Consider the following 17,454-nt stretch of genomic DNA (forward strand, 5'->3'; position numbering starts at 1 on the left):
CTTCTAATAAAGTTCTGTTTTTTTAAGAATCTGATTGGGTTTTTTGGGTCTTAAACATCCAAGGCTGGTTTGTGCTCACCTTGTTTATTCTCAAGCCTCCCCAAGAAAGGGGGTGTAAGGGCTTGGGGGGATATTTTGGGGAAATAGGAAATCCAAGTGGTCCTTTCCCTGTTCTTTGTCTAAATCACTTGGTGGTAGCAGGATACTATTCAAGGACAAGGCAAAATTTGTGCCTTGGGAAAGTTTTTAACCTAAGCTGGTAAAAATAAGCTTAGGGCGTCTTTCATGCGGGTCCCCACATCTGTATCCTAGAGTTCAGAGTGGGGAGGGAACCCTGACAGAGGACATCTGTAAACACACAGAGGAACCCAAATCTTACTTACTTCAGGCTCTGTAATTTGCAGTTTTGTTTCAGTCCCTCACACAGCAGTTTCACGCCGGCATCTCCCAGTTTATTACCACCCAGCTTCAGCTCTCTCAGGCTCTGGTTGGTTCTGAGAACAGTGGCGAGATCCCCACAGCAAGTGTCTGTGAGATCACACTCCTCAAAGCTGCAGGAGAGAGAAACACAGAGAAGGGGGATCACGGTGTGAACAGGACTCATCACAGCTGTTCTGACAGGCGACCCCACCCACCAGCCCCTCTCCCTGACCAATCAGCATTGAGAATGGGCCAGAAATTCTACCCTAGGCCCTGTCTCAAGCCCCACCCCTTACCCAATAAGTAACCAATGTTGGATGGATCTTCCTGCTTAAGCCCCACTGCTTCCCCTTCAGAAATAACCAGTCAGCACTGAGAATGGCCCAGATATGTAAATCCCCAAAACTTTGTCATTGACCAATGAGGAATAAGATTTTCAGTAAGAAATAAGATTTTCCTCCCTGGGCAGCTCCCCAGCCCTTTCTACTGACCAACCAGAATTCAGGATGGGCACAAAGTCCCTTAAGTCCTGCCCACTCAGCTCTCAACCAATCAGGTTGGACTTGGCACAGATCAGCCCCGGGATGGTGCAACCCAATCAGAGCAGGCCTATCGCTCCAGGGAGGCTGTAGGGGGAGCCCCCTCCGCAGGCAGCTGGGCCAGGCTCAGAGCAGGAGCTGAGAGATCCTGACCCTCCGCGCCCCTGGCACTAGCTCTGCAAAGCACAGCCCTCTGAAGCCCCTGGCCTTGGCTACTGTCGAAAGACAGGATACTGGGCTAGATGGACCATTTGTGAGCCAAACTCTCAGGCAAACCAGGGCTACTCGCTCAACTGCCCTTCCCACAGTGCCTGCACTGACTCAGCCCTCAGGCATGCAACAACAACCTATCCCTGACCAAAGCCTGGGTCACGTGTCTCCCAGGCTCAGGTATTTCCACAGCCCCACTAGAGCTGCAGATCAGTCTGCACAACAGCACTACCTGGCCAGGAACCCCCCTGCTGCCTCGCAATGCATCAGATTCTGGAGACTCCCAACCTACTCCTGGCCCAGCCTTGCTTGAGCCCTGTCCCAGTATTGTCCGTGGCCTACTCTAACCTTGCTCCAGCCCTGTCACCGACCTGCTCCAGCCTTGCCTCTGCCTGCTGATCCTCCCCAGACCCTCAGACTCTGACTACTCAGCTTCAACCTTTGGCCTGTATATGGACACTGGCTTCAGTACTGACTTGGCTTGTCCCTGGACTCTGACCACCTGCCCTCGACCTCTCTCCTGCCCCTGGACTTCACTTACAGTTCAGAGTCTGGTTCATCTACAGACTTTGATCGCAGTTTTGATCCCGGCTTGTTCCTGGATCTCATTTCCAGCACCACCCTTGGCCTAAGCCGAACTGTACATCTAGCTGCAGCCTACACTCCAACCGCTAGGCCTGCTTTTCAGAGGCACTGCCTGACACCATTGGTCTGACCCAGTATGGCCATTCTTTATTTTGTTGACCACTACCCATATATATGTAAATACACAAAAACACAAACGTTATCTTCCCGCATGTCTTTAAGGGTTGAATTTGAGTTATTTATCCTGCAGAACACTTAACCCTTTCTGGTCATGCATCACAGTAGGTTTGAGGTTATTTTAAGAAGAGGCCTTGGTTTTATTCAGTTATTTGGCAAACAGTCAAAAACATTCATTCTGATTAAAAGTTTATTCATTAAACAAAGAAAGAACAAGAAGTCAAAGCAGTCATTTATATTGAAAATGTGGCTGAGTGATTATGCAAAACAAACTAAGTCAAAGCCTTTGAAGTCTTTCTTTTTTTGGAGGCAAAATATCAGTCTCTTATTTTCAGAACACCCTTTCCTTGATGAAGAGGAAAGGAGTAATTTTACTCTCGGTCCTGATGTATAAAAGGCATTTACTTGTCCTGTTTTTTAACAAACTGACAGACACGAGGTGGAAGAGAGACAGGATAGAAAAGATGAGTGAAATATTGGTTTTGTGGATGTTTTTGGAACACAGTATTGCCAGTTATTTACATATGGATGCTTTTTGGCTGGCAAATCGACCACGACACCTACCGCCAGGACTCCGTTTTACAATCTGGCCAGGGATGTTAGTTGACTGGATCTTTTCTTCCTGGACAAAGCATGTTTGGATGAATACAACATATCTAACTTCAGGATTTGATGAAAAGCCAAAAGAGAACAGAAGGAAAGAAAGGGGGGCAGAAAATAACAAAACAAAGGAAGGGAGAACAATGCAGGATCTTATGTGCTTCTGTGGTGCTGCTAGTTACATACCCCACTGATGGGCTGGGGATTGGACGTCATGATAATGAGATGACGTTCAGCACTCACAGGTGAAAACAAAGTTCCTCAAACAAGTTTAAGGCCAGCCGGCCTTCCTCTCAGGAAGAAAGTCCTTTAGATGTTTACGTGTTTAGCTCTGCACTCAACCCTCCCCACTTTATCCGGGCTTGGGACTGACAGACACAGGCACAAGATGCAGCAACGCAGAAGTGTATTTGTAACACAAATACCAGTCTAGCATAGGTAGACAGCAAATGCCAAGAAGACCGAGACTTAGCTAATGATATTGCGCTATTGAGCAACAGCCCTGAAAAGTTACAAAGTCAGACAACTTGGGAAAAATAGCAGGCTAAGCAGGGCTCAGAGTTAATTATACTAAAACAAACATCCTTGAAACCCAGAGGTCAAGCAGTAACAGCACATTAGAATACAAAAACATCAAAAAAGTAGAACAATTCGTCTATCTGGGCACGACCATATTGATCAACAGATACCTCAAGAAGGAAGTGACATCAAGTATAGGAAAGGCATTTACTAAACTCAGCAATTTATGGAAACCAAAGATATTCAGCACCAGAACAAAACTGAGAATCTTCAATGCAAACATAATCTCGGTGTTAACATAAGGCTGCTAGAACTGGGAGAGCTACCAAAACTTTAGACAGAAAACTAGATGCCTTCGAAAATAAGTGCCTGCAAAAGATTCTTGGCATTGGTTGGAAAGATGTCGTCATCAACAAAATGATCTGAGAAATCACCAACCAGCAGCTCATTTCCAACACAATCTGAGGGCACACTGGACATATTTGGGGCATGTACTGCAGATGCCAACACAGACTCCCACATGAAGTTATCAAGTGGAAATCAACTGCTGTGAGAACACAAGGGTGTCCAAGAGAAAATTTGAAAAGAAACCTTAGCAGGGAGGGCAGAATAGTCCATCTAAACACTTTAGAGCAAATGGAAGCAGCAGCAAATGACAGAGAGGAATGGAAGAGACTGGTTTACACCCTGTGTGCCAACATTGGCAAGGGAAGGATGTAATAACATAATGTAGTAACTCCAGCAGTGCCTAGGGCTCAACCAAGAACAGGGCCTCATTGTGCTAGGAGCTGTTCAGAGTAGTAGCTAGTCCCTCCCCTGAAGAGTTTATGATGGATGGGAGTTGCTAGATGGGGATTAGCTAAATGGAAGGAAATAGGAAGAGGGTGGGGAGGAAGGAATGAGTGGAGCATGGAAAGTGGCTGAGATGCACTGACTGTGAGGGGAGGGGAAAGGACAGGGTTGCAACACGTAGCCAATCAGCACAAGGAACAGAATGTCGAGAGTGACAACTTGTAGCAGGCTGTCTGACGACATCAGTGTCCATCAGCCCTGCTGAGTCTGCTTCTCTGTCTGCTCCTACTGGCTGGGAGTCATCTCTGGTCCTGGGCTTGGTTCTGGAGTTTCATGGAGGATTAAGACCATGGCATTAAACTGACAGCAGAAGCTGACCGGGACCCAATGGAGGGACTGGAGCACTGACGTGATGTGGTTGTAGTGGCATAAACCACAGAAGAGGTGGAGAGTCCTTTTCTATCAGCTGCAACATTTGGATTGTTAGATTCAGCACAATGAATTACAGTGATCTGGTCCAGCGATGAGTAGATTGAACTATTTGGCTAAGTCTTTGTCTGGGCAGAATGTGTGAAGTTTCTGAGCAAACTGCTGATTCCTATTCAAACTCTGTCATAGGTCGTTTCTCTAGAGCACCCCTGTGGGGTGACGGTGGGCGCCTTTCTCATCCCTAAGGTCCCTTTCTGGCTGGAGGTGTCGCTATAGCGCTGGTTTGGATTACAGGGTGCTGTCTCCTGGCTGTTGGTCTTTGGGGCGTGTCTCCTCCTCCTTTAAGGCATGGCCGCAGTCAAAGACAGAAAAAAGCAAAGAAAATAATCCTGCAACCCACAAAACAGCCTGGGCTCACCCCGCTGTTCCTCGCAAGCTAACAGGTAAATAGTCGCTGAGAAGGGGGCTGGGTTCCTAACACCCTGAGTGTCTGAGAGATCCAGGCTGAGCGTCCTGGTTGCTAATGAAAAGCAAAGCAGAGTAGAGATGGTTCCTCTGCCTCTCCAGAGGGTTCAGGCAGCACAGTCTCTTCTGCAGCTTCCCTGGATAGCAGCCCCTGCTCTGTGGGGCTAGGGAGCACTAGTTCTGCTTTCCTCTGAATGCCACCCTGCACTGACTGGGCTTGGATCCTCCCTTTTAAGCAGCCACCCCTCTCCAGGTGCAACAGGTCTCAGAGGTCTGCCATGTTGGGGCTGACTGTGCCTGGAGGAGTTATTTAACCCCTTCCTGACTGGGGTGGGAATCTGTCCCACCACATACCCCACCCCTCAAGATGGAAGTCGGGATCCCCCGATCCAATCCTGATTTCCCCACCAGTCCCAATCAGGGCCGGCTCAACCCTCTGGAGCCACAGGGTGGAGCATGCTTGGTGAAGAAGGGACATTTGGAGATTGTAGCTGCAAAGTTGAAATAAGTCTCCACTGAGCATCGACACTGACATTTTTCAAAAACTTACAACTTTGAAAATTGGGGCAGATGTTCACAGGAACAGAAATAGGCACATCCCTGGCACAAATGCTCCCCACTGCCAAATTTCAAGTTCCTGCTCCAAAGCATGGGGGGATGGAACTTCTCACTGAAAAGTTCACCAGAACTACTTAGGGGAAACAGTGTGTTTCCCTAGCCTATGGATGAAAATGGATGAACCATTTAGGCTGAAATTTCACAAAAATATCCAGCTTGAAGCAGACACCCGGCATGGAAAATGTAAGTCAAAATGGTTAAGGTTAGCAAAGTTATAAGCAACAGAAAACAGGGTCTACTGATGGAAGTTTCAGGCTATAGTAACTGAAGGTAGCACTTCCAGCTTCACTTATATGTACTGCACAAAGCAAAACATAGCTTTTGGCATTAGCAAATATAAAACCTATCAAAGGCACGATACATCCTTTTTACTTCCTAGTCCAGGTTGGGTAGTGCCTTCGTAGCTCTTGTAATGTAGTATTACAAAGAAAGAGAAAGTTACACCATGATACAAGATGAAAAGAAAAAAAGCTGACTGCTAAATTCTAGTCCTGGGTGACATATTTAAATAACCATGCTGTGCTATCTTGGGTGCATATTTTTGAAGCACAACTTCTGTGTGAGGTGAACATGCTGTGACATTAATTGCTTCCCAGAAGGAGTGTATGTATGCCCCCCTTTCATATTGTACTGCTTTGTCCCTTATTAATAAACTAAGCTAAGCTGGGTTATTTGGTCTCTTAAATACTTGTAATATTGAACTGCAAGTGTTGCCAAGACCTCTGGGAATATTGTTAGACTGATACAAGTCACTCTCCCTGTGCGGGAGATAAATAGCACGTTCAGATGGCAGCTGCTCCTTTTTTAAGAAACAATGGCTGATGCGAGCCCCTCTCTGATGCGCCACAAACTCAGTTGGTTTCCCATTCCCTTCCAGACTGAATTCAAAGTCCTCGTACTAATTGGCAAGGCCCTGGATAGGGTATGATCTAACGTGTACACTAGAGAACTGCACATTGCAACTTGCATCAGTGTGACTGAACTGGAAGCTGCAGTGATGCAGTGCTTCCACACTAGCCATTCTATCTTGGGTGCACACAATGAACTGTTCCCCAGGAGTGCACTCTGTAAATGTTGCAGGGCCTGTGGGTTGTTGCACCTACCCTGCATTTCCTCGTACTGCTTCCTGGAGCAGGTGCATAATGTCTACGGCTTATAGTGTTTGTGTGCACATAGTCACTCTTTTTGGTTTGCTGCATTGCCTGCTATAAATGGTTGTGTCCTGCACAAGGATCTGCGTATGTGTTGTGAGCAGGAACACCCTGCACTTGTAGACGCCATGACAGAGAGTCACCAGCTCCTACTGTCACTCCGCCATTCAGTTTCTGGGCCTGGAGGCCCAGAGTGGATCATGACGAACACCAGCAGCTTTGGATGTTGATGCTCATGGCAGTGAGGAGCTGGATTATTTTTCTTTTAATTCATGTCTTCAATCATGTTTGTTAGTTTTTTAGACAGAGTTTGCTTGTTTGTTTAAATTTGTTACTTTTTCCGTTTTTTTGTGTGTGTAGTAGCTGAATTCAGTTCCCCTCTACCCTGTGTTTTCCTTTAGGAGCTAGAGAGGAGAGTGCTCTGGACCCAAAGGAAGAATATCCTTGGGGGTCCTCCACGCAGCCCAGCAAATCCTCCCCGAAGTTCTTCCTCAGCTGCTATAGTGGAGTCCCGTGGGGCTGGAAGGACGGGAACAATAAGTGGGTGATGGAGAACCGTGGAAAAGAGGATTTAGTTGGGGCGGGGGAGTGCAGAGGGTAGGGTTCATCCGGATGTTGATTTGTTAACTAATTACCCTGCTCTGTGTTCTCTTTAGCACATCTCAGGAGTGTGGAAATTGCTGTGGATGCTGCCAACATGCAGCTGTTGTGCATTGTGGGGTGTCTGTGTTCATGCACATAAATCAGGGGCTAGACAGCACTGCCATGGTGTAGCATTTTGTGTTTTTGCACAAGAATTCCCAATGCACCAAACAATGTTTTTAAGTTGACATGTGTTCGAAGTTCTAATGCTATAACATTGTATTTTTCATTCATTGTGTCTTTGTTAATCTGGGGGGTGGGTGTTTGGGGCCAGGCCAAGCAGAGACCAACAAATCTCCCCTCAGCTGCTCTGGGGCTGGCATGCAGCAGGGATAAGAGTGGCAGAGCTCACAGAAAAATGGAAACAATTCTCTTTGGAATATTTTGCTTAATGCTTCATCCATTTTTGAACCAAAATTATGAATTTTTGCAACTAACTCCAGTGAGTGGCTTGGCAGGTGACAGAATCAGCTTCATGGAGTTTAAGGCCAGAAGAGACCATTAGCTCATCTAGTCTGGCCTCCTGCACATCACAGGCTGTTACATTTCCCCTAAAGTCCCCTGTGTTGAGCCCAGTGATTCTGAGTTATCAAAGCACTTGTGGAAGGATGGGCAGGGGCAGTGTGGAATTGCACTGAGAGAAGACTCATTCCACAACTGCAGCTGCTTTGCCAGTGCGTGCGCTAAAAGAATGCAGAGGGACGTGGTGGTGGAAAATATGTGATTGTATTTCCTTTGAGCAGGTTAAACACTAGAGGTGATGGGATCCCTTGTGCACTGCTGTACACACGTTTGTGTGTGGCTGTGCAGCGTTAGAGGTATGGTACAGAGTTGTGCTATTGCTGTCAAGGCCAATGGCCTGTAGCAGACAGTCTCAACTGCGCTCCACAGGCACAATCCCATTGGAGATGCCCAGGTTCAGACTCCAGGGCATTGGAGCAGAGTGTTCTCAACAGCTAGAACTCGGCTGTAGAAGGCCTTCTGAGAGGGGATCAGACTGAGCCCTGGCCTGGCCATGGTCCGAGCAAAATGCAAGATCACCTCTTTGCTAAAGCCTTTGCCAGCAATGACACCAGGGTCAGTATGAGATGGAGTTTGTCTAATAAGAGGAAAGATAAAGAATAAGAGAAACTAAAATGCAGTGGGTGTGACACAGAGCACCCTTGGCAAAGGGTCCGCTATTCTTTGCAAACAGCTCTCACCTCATACCTGACAAACTCAATACACCAAACACATCTTACAGGCTATTTATTCATCAAGTATAACATGTAATGTACCTACAGAAAGCTGTGTTGTCTACCCTTGCCACATCCCAGAACAGTCAATGGAAAACCATTAAAGACCATGGTAAACTAGCAAAACCACTTGGAGGTGAAAAGGAACATCACAGCAGGCAGGAGGTTGCCCTGGCTATGAATATAGCAAATGTCAGTTTTCAGTATAACAGAGCGTAGGCAAAGGCACTCTGTATTTACTGAGGAAAGCCTTTGAGGAGCTGTCCTGAATATTTGGATCCTGGTTCTTATGAAACCAGCTAGTCTGCAACTGACTGAACTTTGTGGGGAAAACCTAGTTCATTAGATCAGGGTTGATGCTTTAGGAGTTTGTTTTGCATTACAACCAGTTGTTTCCATCACCTTCTCTCTTTCCTGGATAAATCTTTATTCTTTCTTAAATAAACCTACTTTTGTTTTATTGTAAGTGTTCAAAAGTGCTGCGTGCTGTACCGGAGCAGTGATTACACGGCATCTTTGGGTGCAGAGGATCTGGTACTTCTGTGACTAGCCAGAGTCAGGGGCTGGGTATAACGGGAATGATTCAAAGGGATTCAGTGACTGGGGTGCCCCTCTTGTCAGTCTACAAGGCAAAGTTGGGGCTGGCGTAAGCCGAGAGGAGAGTGCTTGAGTGAGAGAAGGGCTGGTGGTGGTAGGCAGCTGCTGCCCAGGTACTACAAGTAAGACCTACCCTCTTGCTGTAGGTGGGGGATAAAGAGGTGACTCTCAGTCCCTGAGAGCCATCAGAGTGGGGCAGACAGAGAGAGAAAATATCCTCTCCTCCCCACCGTGTCGAGCACTTCACATACAGGACACCTGTAAATACATAGAGGAGGCCAAATGTGACGTACCCCAGTTTCTGCAGTTTGCAGTTTGCGTGTGTCAGTCCCGCACGCAGCAGCTTCACTCCGGCATCTCCCAGGTTATTAGCACCCAGATCCAACTCTGTCAGGCTCTGGTTGCTGCTGAGAACAGAGGCGAGATCCATGCAGGAAGCACTTGGGAGATCACACATCCACAAGCTGCAGGAGAGAGAAACACAGAGAAGGGGGATCACAGTGTGAAGGGGGCCTGTCACAGCTGTTCTGACAGGCGGCTCTGCCCACCGCCCCCGTCCCTGACCAATCCACATGACGAATGAAGTAGAAGCCCTGCTCCACTGCCTGTCCCAACCCCCACTCTATTCCAGTGCGGAACCAGCGTGGGGTGGAACTTCCTGTCTAAGCCCCACCCTTTGCACTTGACTCTTGACTAGTCAGCACTGTGAGTGGCCCAGACACCCCAATGCATCTCAATAACTAGCCCCCAGCAGGGCTGTCACATACTGCTACTCCCCCCACTCCCTCCAGGGCTCACAGGGAACCCTCTGCACCCCCAACAGCTTCCAAATATTGCCTATATGTTGAAACACCCCTCCCACCAGAACGGTCACCTGCACGGCCTCCTCCATCACCACAGTTGCCTTGAAAATATGGTCACTCTGCCAAATGGGGAGGGGAGTCCCAATGTTTGACAAAGAAAAAGAGCCCTGAATTTGTATGAGGGACAGAAGCTCCCACTCCCTGGGGCCCCCCCCAGGTTCAGCCAGGGTTGGTAGAGCCCCTGAGATATTTTGGAGTCAGGAAGAGAGGCGCCCCCAGTGGGATGAGAGACTCTAAGTTTGTGTTGAACAGGGGAAGAAAAAATTTCATGGGTGTATGTGGGAAACTATGGAGATAAGCCCTAGTCGGGGGAGGTGGGGAGAGGGTGTTCTTGAAGCAACAAATGCTCCACAAGATTTAAAGGTAAGAAAGGAGAGAAGACAAGTGATAAGTTGACGAGGAAGGCTCCCCAAATTGGGGAGATGACACGTAAAGGGAAAGAAGGACAACAACAAGGATAATAAAGGACAGACTCCCACAAACAAGGAGAAAGGTTGGTAATAAGTTTTGGGAAGGAGTTAGCTGTGCCAACAGTAGAGAGTTTGTTCTCTGCCTTGCCTCTGAGTAGAGTCCATTCTTCAGGCAGAGTTTCTCCTTGGGAATTTGGTGCTGGGCTGAGATCTCTGGAAGAAGAGCCCAGCCTGTTTGCTGTGTCACCATCTCATTTCAAAACAGGTGAATGAATATACATATGTAATTTAAATATTAAATATGACAGTTTTCACTTAGAGTTTACTCAGACTCCCTGTCACTGGTTTCTCCTCCGATCTGGCAGGTGCAGGACACCTGCCATTACTTGGCTGAGGGTAATGCTGGTGTCAGAGCAGGACACTGGTGCTAGAAGAAGGAGGAACACTACACACAGACAGTCCCTGCCTTGAGGATCCTACAATCTAAATAGACCAGACAGGCAAAAGGTAGGGAAAGGAAATATTATTATTGTCATTTTTCAAATGGAGAATTGAGACCCATAAGAGATTGAATGACTTGGCCAAGGTCACACAGAGAGTCTGAGTTTTGATCTAGTGATTTAATGACACGACCATCCTTTCTCTTGCATAGAGCTGTGCTTAGTCCCTCGTGTTTCTCAGTTTCAGAAGTGCCCCCATATTTTTTAACCAACATGATCTCTTTTTTTTCTTCCCCCGCCTCATACTTGAGGCTCTTAAGCAAGAGCTACCTACCAATCAGGTGTTGAACATTAGGGCCTGAGCTACTGATGAGGCTTCTTACCATGATACACATTGTGATTTGCTAAAGTGTGTTGGAAGAATTCAAATAGATCTAACTACTGACCAGACCTGACCCAAGCAAACATTTGAAGAGCTCTTGGGAGGGAAAACAAAATTCAAAATGGGATCCCTAGAAGTGAGGAACTCTAGTGTGTGTGAGTGTGGGGGCAGGGACGGGGGGAAGGTTGGACTGACTCAGATGTTTTTGAAATGTCAGGTGCCATTTCCAACATTTTAGAAATGTGCCATACATTTCAAGGGCAAAATTGTGTTCTATCAAAATTACAAGTGCATTCATTGTTTTCATCTGGAATTCTGTACTAGGATGGCTTGCTAGTGTGTCATATTATGATGTACTGTTAAGAGATGTGGGTGCATCAAAACCATGTGACCCCAAAATAGATTTGATTATTTCCCAGCAGATGCACACACAGTACAAAAGCAACATCAACTCAGTGGGAGACAGGAATGTATGCAGGGACATTAGCAGCTCCATGATTAAGTTTCCATGTGGACTTACGCTTGAAGCAGGATAGAAGTGAAAACCGTTTATTTTCACTAGATTACCAGTCCAGACGCATTTTGGGCACTAAGGGGTAAGCCATCAGCTAGAAAATTTTCATTGCTACCATGTTAGGCACATATCTGGTGGTCATCACCAGGGGGGACACAGATGTGGAAAGTGGTGTGTTTTTTCTCTCATAATTAAACGTTATTGGTTATCCCATCGAAAAAAAATTAGAAAATCACAAAAATGGCCACAACTCATAAAAAGTGTTTAATTGTCACCAAAAGTTGCAGAAATCTTCTAAATATGATTTATAATGCAACTATGTACTCAAAAGAGCACTGTTTTTGAAAGTGTGGGAAATACTTAGACCCAGGTGATAGCTTGTATGCATTTTCCCATACTTTTTTCCCTTTGGATACAGCAAAAGTCTGAAATCATAGAACAATGTGAGCTTGTACCATGAAATGCAAAAAAAAAAAGGTCATCATTTGTAGACTGGACTGATTTCAGAACGGTTTTTCCGCCTGCAATTTTTATGAAGACATGCAGACAAGAAGACTCCTACCCCCTATTTATAAAATGTTTTTGATATTACTTCTTCAGCTCTGTGGCTATCAGGACTAACATGACACCCCCCTTCTCAGAATTTTCCCCCTTCGCAAAAGAGGAATCCTAGAAACTCTAGAGGAAATCTAAGCCTCCACTTATGACTCGGATCCTTCATCTTGTTGGCTGATGAAGGACAGTAAGAGCACGTAGAACGTGTATTAACAACTATTCTCACCAACTGCCACTGAGGAGGGAAATCTAACCCGCCGAACTCTTGAGCATGCAGCACTCTGGCCAGCACTTACAAATCCGTTGCTTGATGCAGCCAGACTTACAAGCTACCTCCTGTGCTGTTCAGTGATCATGCAGAGCCAGGGAGTCTGACAGAGCTCTGCTACATTCAGTGTCTTAATTATTACTGGTCAGCATTGCTTAACAGGAGCCTCTGCCCAACATAACCACCTGTTCCAGCTGGCTCATCACCAGGTATCATCTGGTCTCCCAGTTCTGAGCAACTTACTCAAGAAACTGCTGAATAACTGTGTCCAATGTCAACCGTCCTTTGGCAATACCCAGCTGGGTTTTAGGGCTGGACACAGAATAGAAATAGCACTGCTGAGGCTAGGCTGAGAGTGCTTCGCTTCCAGCTCTCACATGTTTCATCCTAGGTTTTGCGATCGGCTTTTTCCCAGAGCAGCACAAAAATTTCTGCAGTTCAGTGATCGAAATTTGATCTCTCATGTCGCTGGGGCTAGAGCCACTAGGTTTTTATTGTTTGGGTTACAGTAGTGCCTGTGGAGCAACCAGGAACAGGGCCACATTGTGGTAGGCACTGTACAGAGTTTTGCTATAAAGTCCCTCCCCGGAGGAGTTTAAAATGTAATTAAACAAGACAGACAAATAGAGGGGACAGAGACAGAACACACAAGCAGAACGAACGGCACAATTGTTTGTAAGTCTCACTTTGTTTATTATTTTGTTGCGGGCATTTCTTTTTTCTTTTTTTTTTAATTCTATGGGTGAGGTTTGTTAGGTGGGGATTAGCTTCATGGAAAGTGTGACAAAGAGACTTTAAACAAGGAAAAATGACACTCCAATAGCTTGGGATAGTCTGATTCTAATCTCAGACACAAAAAAGACACTACAGAGGTAGAAACTAATAATAAATTGCTGAAAGAAATCCTAACAAATGGTGAAACCATGAAAAGGAGAATAAGACAAGAAGAGATTAAAGACACTAGAGATGAAAGGCACAGGGAATGTACCAGCAATGGCAGAAGTGAAACAGGACATGAGAACCCAGACACCCGAGGAATAATCTACAGATTAACCAGAAGGGAATCACTGGAAGTCATCCAGAACAAGCAGATGAGCAGTAACTATCTCAACACTGTAAAGCAAATAGTCTGGAGTTGGTTTAATTGGAGTGGGCAAAACTCTGTGGTAGCTGTGTTCCGTATTAAAAAATAGAGAAAATAAAGGTTATGAAGGGGGAGCATATAAGAGGGTCTCAGAGATGGAGGAGACTGGAGAAAATAGAGAGGGAATCAGAGGGGCCCTCTGGGGTTCTGTGGAAATCCTCCCCCTGTAACTCAAATGATAAGATGGTAATTTATCCCTAGGGGGTGAGAGCTGAGGTCCCATATATGGAGAATGTACTTCACTTGGATTATTTCCCTTTCAGTCCAAATGTTATTGAGAGAGTACAGGGCCTTGGGAAAACACAGTCATTTGGGGACAGATTTATATGACATTTTGGTATTTTATTTTTGGATTTAAATGAAAGGGAATGCAGGATCAGGGACGAAAAATAATATGGGATAGGTGTGGAAGTCTACAAACTGAAATCATGCCATATCAAGGCACACCATTTTAATACAATTTAATAAAAAATGGGAGAGATATTTGCCACAATAGAATTCAACGCATCAGACAGCCTCTCTGCAGACAATTCTTAATTATAAATTAGAGGAAAAGACTAGCTGGATTGCAATCTTTAGTGAAAAGAAAGGGAAAAAACTAAACAAAAACAACTGCTCACCACCCAAAATTGTGCCAAGATTACCTGTGTCCACATCTTGCACTCTATTGTAATAATCTTTGTCCAAAGTATGTTTTGTGAGGTATCATTTGAGAACTCATGATTTGCTGGTCATTATTATTCTGGTAAAATGTGTGTGGCAACATTGTGTGTGAAGTTATAAGATTCCACTGTATGGTGTTACTAACACATATTCCAAACTGAGGTTGGCAAACAGATCAGCCTCAAACAAAGGAATGTCTTCTCTGCGCAATTTGCATTCAGGCAGGAAACAATGATCAAGGAGGAAGGGGAGATAAAGAAGGGTCAGACATGTGAGGGAAAAGCAGCAGGGCACATCCTTCCACATAGACTTTTTGTCTCCCAAATCCCAACTGGAAATGCTTCTCAAAGGGGGAACAGGACTATAAAAAGAAGGAGCAAACACCCCAGGGATGGCCCTCTCTCTCTGCCCACTGAATTCATGGCACCTGAAAGACAAAGGAAGCAGCATTGGACTGGGGGAGGGGTTCTGACCTAAGAATTTGGTCAGTAATTTGCTGAAGCATGTGGTGGGAAAACACCGCTTTCAATCTAATGTATTGTTAAGTTGGCATTAGTAAATATTTTATCTTTATTTTTCTTGTAACCATTTTTGACCTTTATGCCTCATTACTTGTACTGACTTAGAAGCTCTACATCTGTAAGAATTTTATATATATTGTTCCTCTCATGTCATGCCCTGTGTTCTACTATAAGCCCTGAAAGAGGTTAAATGAAAGATATTAGATGTAACCAAAGAATGTACAGACTAGGAAATATAAGGGAAATTTGTTTTCTTTCTAAATGATTGTTGCATTATAGAAGTGGTATGAACAAAGAACAAAGGAATATTGAAAGAGAAAAGCACCTAATTAGGGCATAACATTGGAACTTTAAAATAAATTCCTTAAATAGGGGGAAATTTCAGGTGAGAGTCTGAGATAAAAATGAAATACAATCATTGAAATGAATGAAATATAAAATCCTTCTGACTAAGAAACATTTCTGAGAGATTTGTTGTACATCAACACCACCTTCTGGAGATCCACACTTGCCACTCTCTCTGAGTATGGAAAGGTCATGTGTCCAATAGAAAATCAGAGAGTAGCCCTGGCCAATGAGATCTGCAATAGGGGTATATAAGACTGAGATCACTGTATGGGACCCCAGAGTTGCTGAATCCATTGAAGAAGCTCCAGGACTCAGAAGCACTACCGAGCACTTGACCAGCCCCACAGACCAACTCTCCTGCTGCTAGGATTACCAGGACTGAAAAGAAGCATCAGTGAGATTTAATTTCAGAGATTGCATTTGTCTTTGTATTCTTTATATATATAACTGAATGTTATCTTGCTGCCTGTACATTCTTTTTAGTAAGACATCAAGTAACCATATTATGGATTTTTACTAAATAATGCTGTCTGTGTGTTTATCCTTTTTACGCTCAAGTAAATTGGCCAAAGAGAACCAGAAAATATAGCTTCAAGCGACTGATTTTGAGATTTTAAACCTGTCCGTTTCATATTTTAAATACACTTTAAATAGCACTAGCAGGCACCATATTAGTAAAAGTGCCTTAAGACAATTGAATGCTTATTCCTTGGAGAATTACTGGAATTACTTAAAGTGGGATAAATGTATTAGTGGGAATAAAGAATTGATAACTAATGATTAAAAGTAGCTGTAATAAGAAATGTTGGTGACTTGCGTTGTTCCTTGGTATAATTGCTGGACCTCAATGCTGATCTATGTTAACCACTTTCAAGACTGCACGTGTTGTTTATGTTCAGTATATGCCTAGAGTATTTGTAAAAAGAAAAGGAGTACTTGTGGCAACTTAGAGACTAACAAATTTATCTGAGCATAAGCTTTCGTGAGCTACAGCTCACTTCATCGGATGCATACTGTGGAAAATACAGTGGGGAGATTGATATACACAGAGAACATGAAACAATGGGTGTTACCATACACATTGTAACGAGAGTGATCAGGTAAGGTGAGCTATTACCAGCAGGAGAGCGCGGGGTGGGGGGAAGGGGGAACCTTTTGTAGTGATAATCAAGGTGGGCCATTTCCAGCAGTTGACAAGAACGTCTGAGGAACAGCACGGGGTGGCGGGGGAGAATAAACATGGGGAAATAGTTTTACTTTTGTGTAATGACCCATCCACTCCCAGTCTTTATTCAAGCCTAAGTTAATTGTATCCAGTTTGCAAATTAATTCCCACTCAGCAGTCTCTCGTTGGAGTCTGTTTTTGAAGATTTTTTGTTGAAGAATTGCCACTTTTAGGTCTGTAATCAAGTGACCAAAGAGATTGAAGTGTTCTCCGACTGGTTTTTGAATGTTATAATTCTTGACGTCTGATTTGTGTCCATTTATTCATTTACGTAGAGACTGTCCAGTTTGGCCAATGTACATGGCAGAGGGGCATTGCTGGCACATGATGGCATATATCACATTGGTGGATGTGCAGGTGAACGAGCCTCTGATAGTGTGGCTGATGTGATTAGGTCCTACGATGGTGTCCCCTGAATAGATATGTGGACACAGTTGGCAACGGGCTTTGTTGCAAGGATAGGTTCCTGGGTTAGTGGTTCTGTTGTGTGGTGTGTGGTTGCTGGTGAGTATTTGCTTCAGGTTGGGGGGCTGTCTGTAAGCAAGGACTGGCCTGTCTCCCAAGATCTGTGAGAGTGATGGGTCGTCCTTCAGGATAGGTTGTAGATCCTTGATGATGTGCTGGAGAGGTTTTAGTTGGGGGCTGAAGGTGACGGCTACTGGCATTCTGTTATTTTCTTTGTTGGGCCTGTCCTGTAGTAGGTAACTTCTGGGTACTCTTCTGGGTCTGTCCATCTGTTTCTTCACTTCAGCAGGTGGGTATTGCAGTTGTAAGAACACTTGATAGAGATCTTGTAGGTGTTTGCCTCTGTCTGAGGGGTTGGAGCAAATTCGATTGTATCGTAGAGCTTGGCTGTAGACAATGGATCGTGTGGTGTGATCTGGGTGAAAGCTGGAGGCATGTAGGTAGGAATAGCAGTCAGTAGGTTTCCGGTATAGGGTGGTGTTTATGTGACCATCGCTTATTAGCACCGTAGTGTCCAGGAAGTGGATCTCTTGTGTGGACTGGTCCAGGCTGAGGTTAATGGTGGGATGGAAATTGTTGAAATCATGGTGGAATTCCTCAAGGGCTTCTTTTCCATGGATCCAGATGATGAAGATGTCATCAATGTAGTGCAAGTAGAGTAGGGGCATTAGGGGACG

The 17,454-nt window shown here is 45.0% G+C and overlaps 1 protein-coding gene across 1 annotated transcript in view; it reads right to left on the reverse strand.

Moving 5' to 3' along the window:
* The window catches only part of LOC141989733 (NACHT, LRR and PYD domains-containing protein 3-like), a 137,247-nt gene that overhangs the window by 42,771 nt on the left and 77,022 nt on the right, over positions 1-17,454 (reverse strand). Inside the window, exon 6 of the mRNA XM_074956658.1 lies at positions 384-551. Within this exon, the coding sequence (XP_074812759.1) occupies positions 384-551 (168 nt within the window). The remainder of the gene's footprint in view (positions 1-383; positions 552-17,454) is intronic.

This window comes from Natator depressus, chromosome 6 (genome assembly GCF_965152275.1).
Source record: "Natator depressus isolate rNatDep1 chromosome 6, rNatDep2.hap1, whole genome shotgun sequence".
In the NCBI taxonomy this organism is placed as follows: domain Eukaryota; kingdom Metazoa; phylum Chordata; order Testudines; family Cheloniidae; genus Natator; species Natator depressus.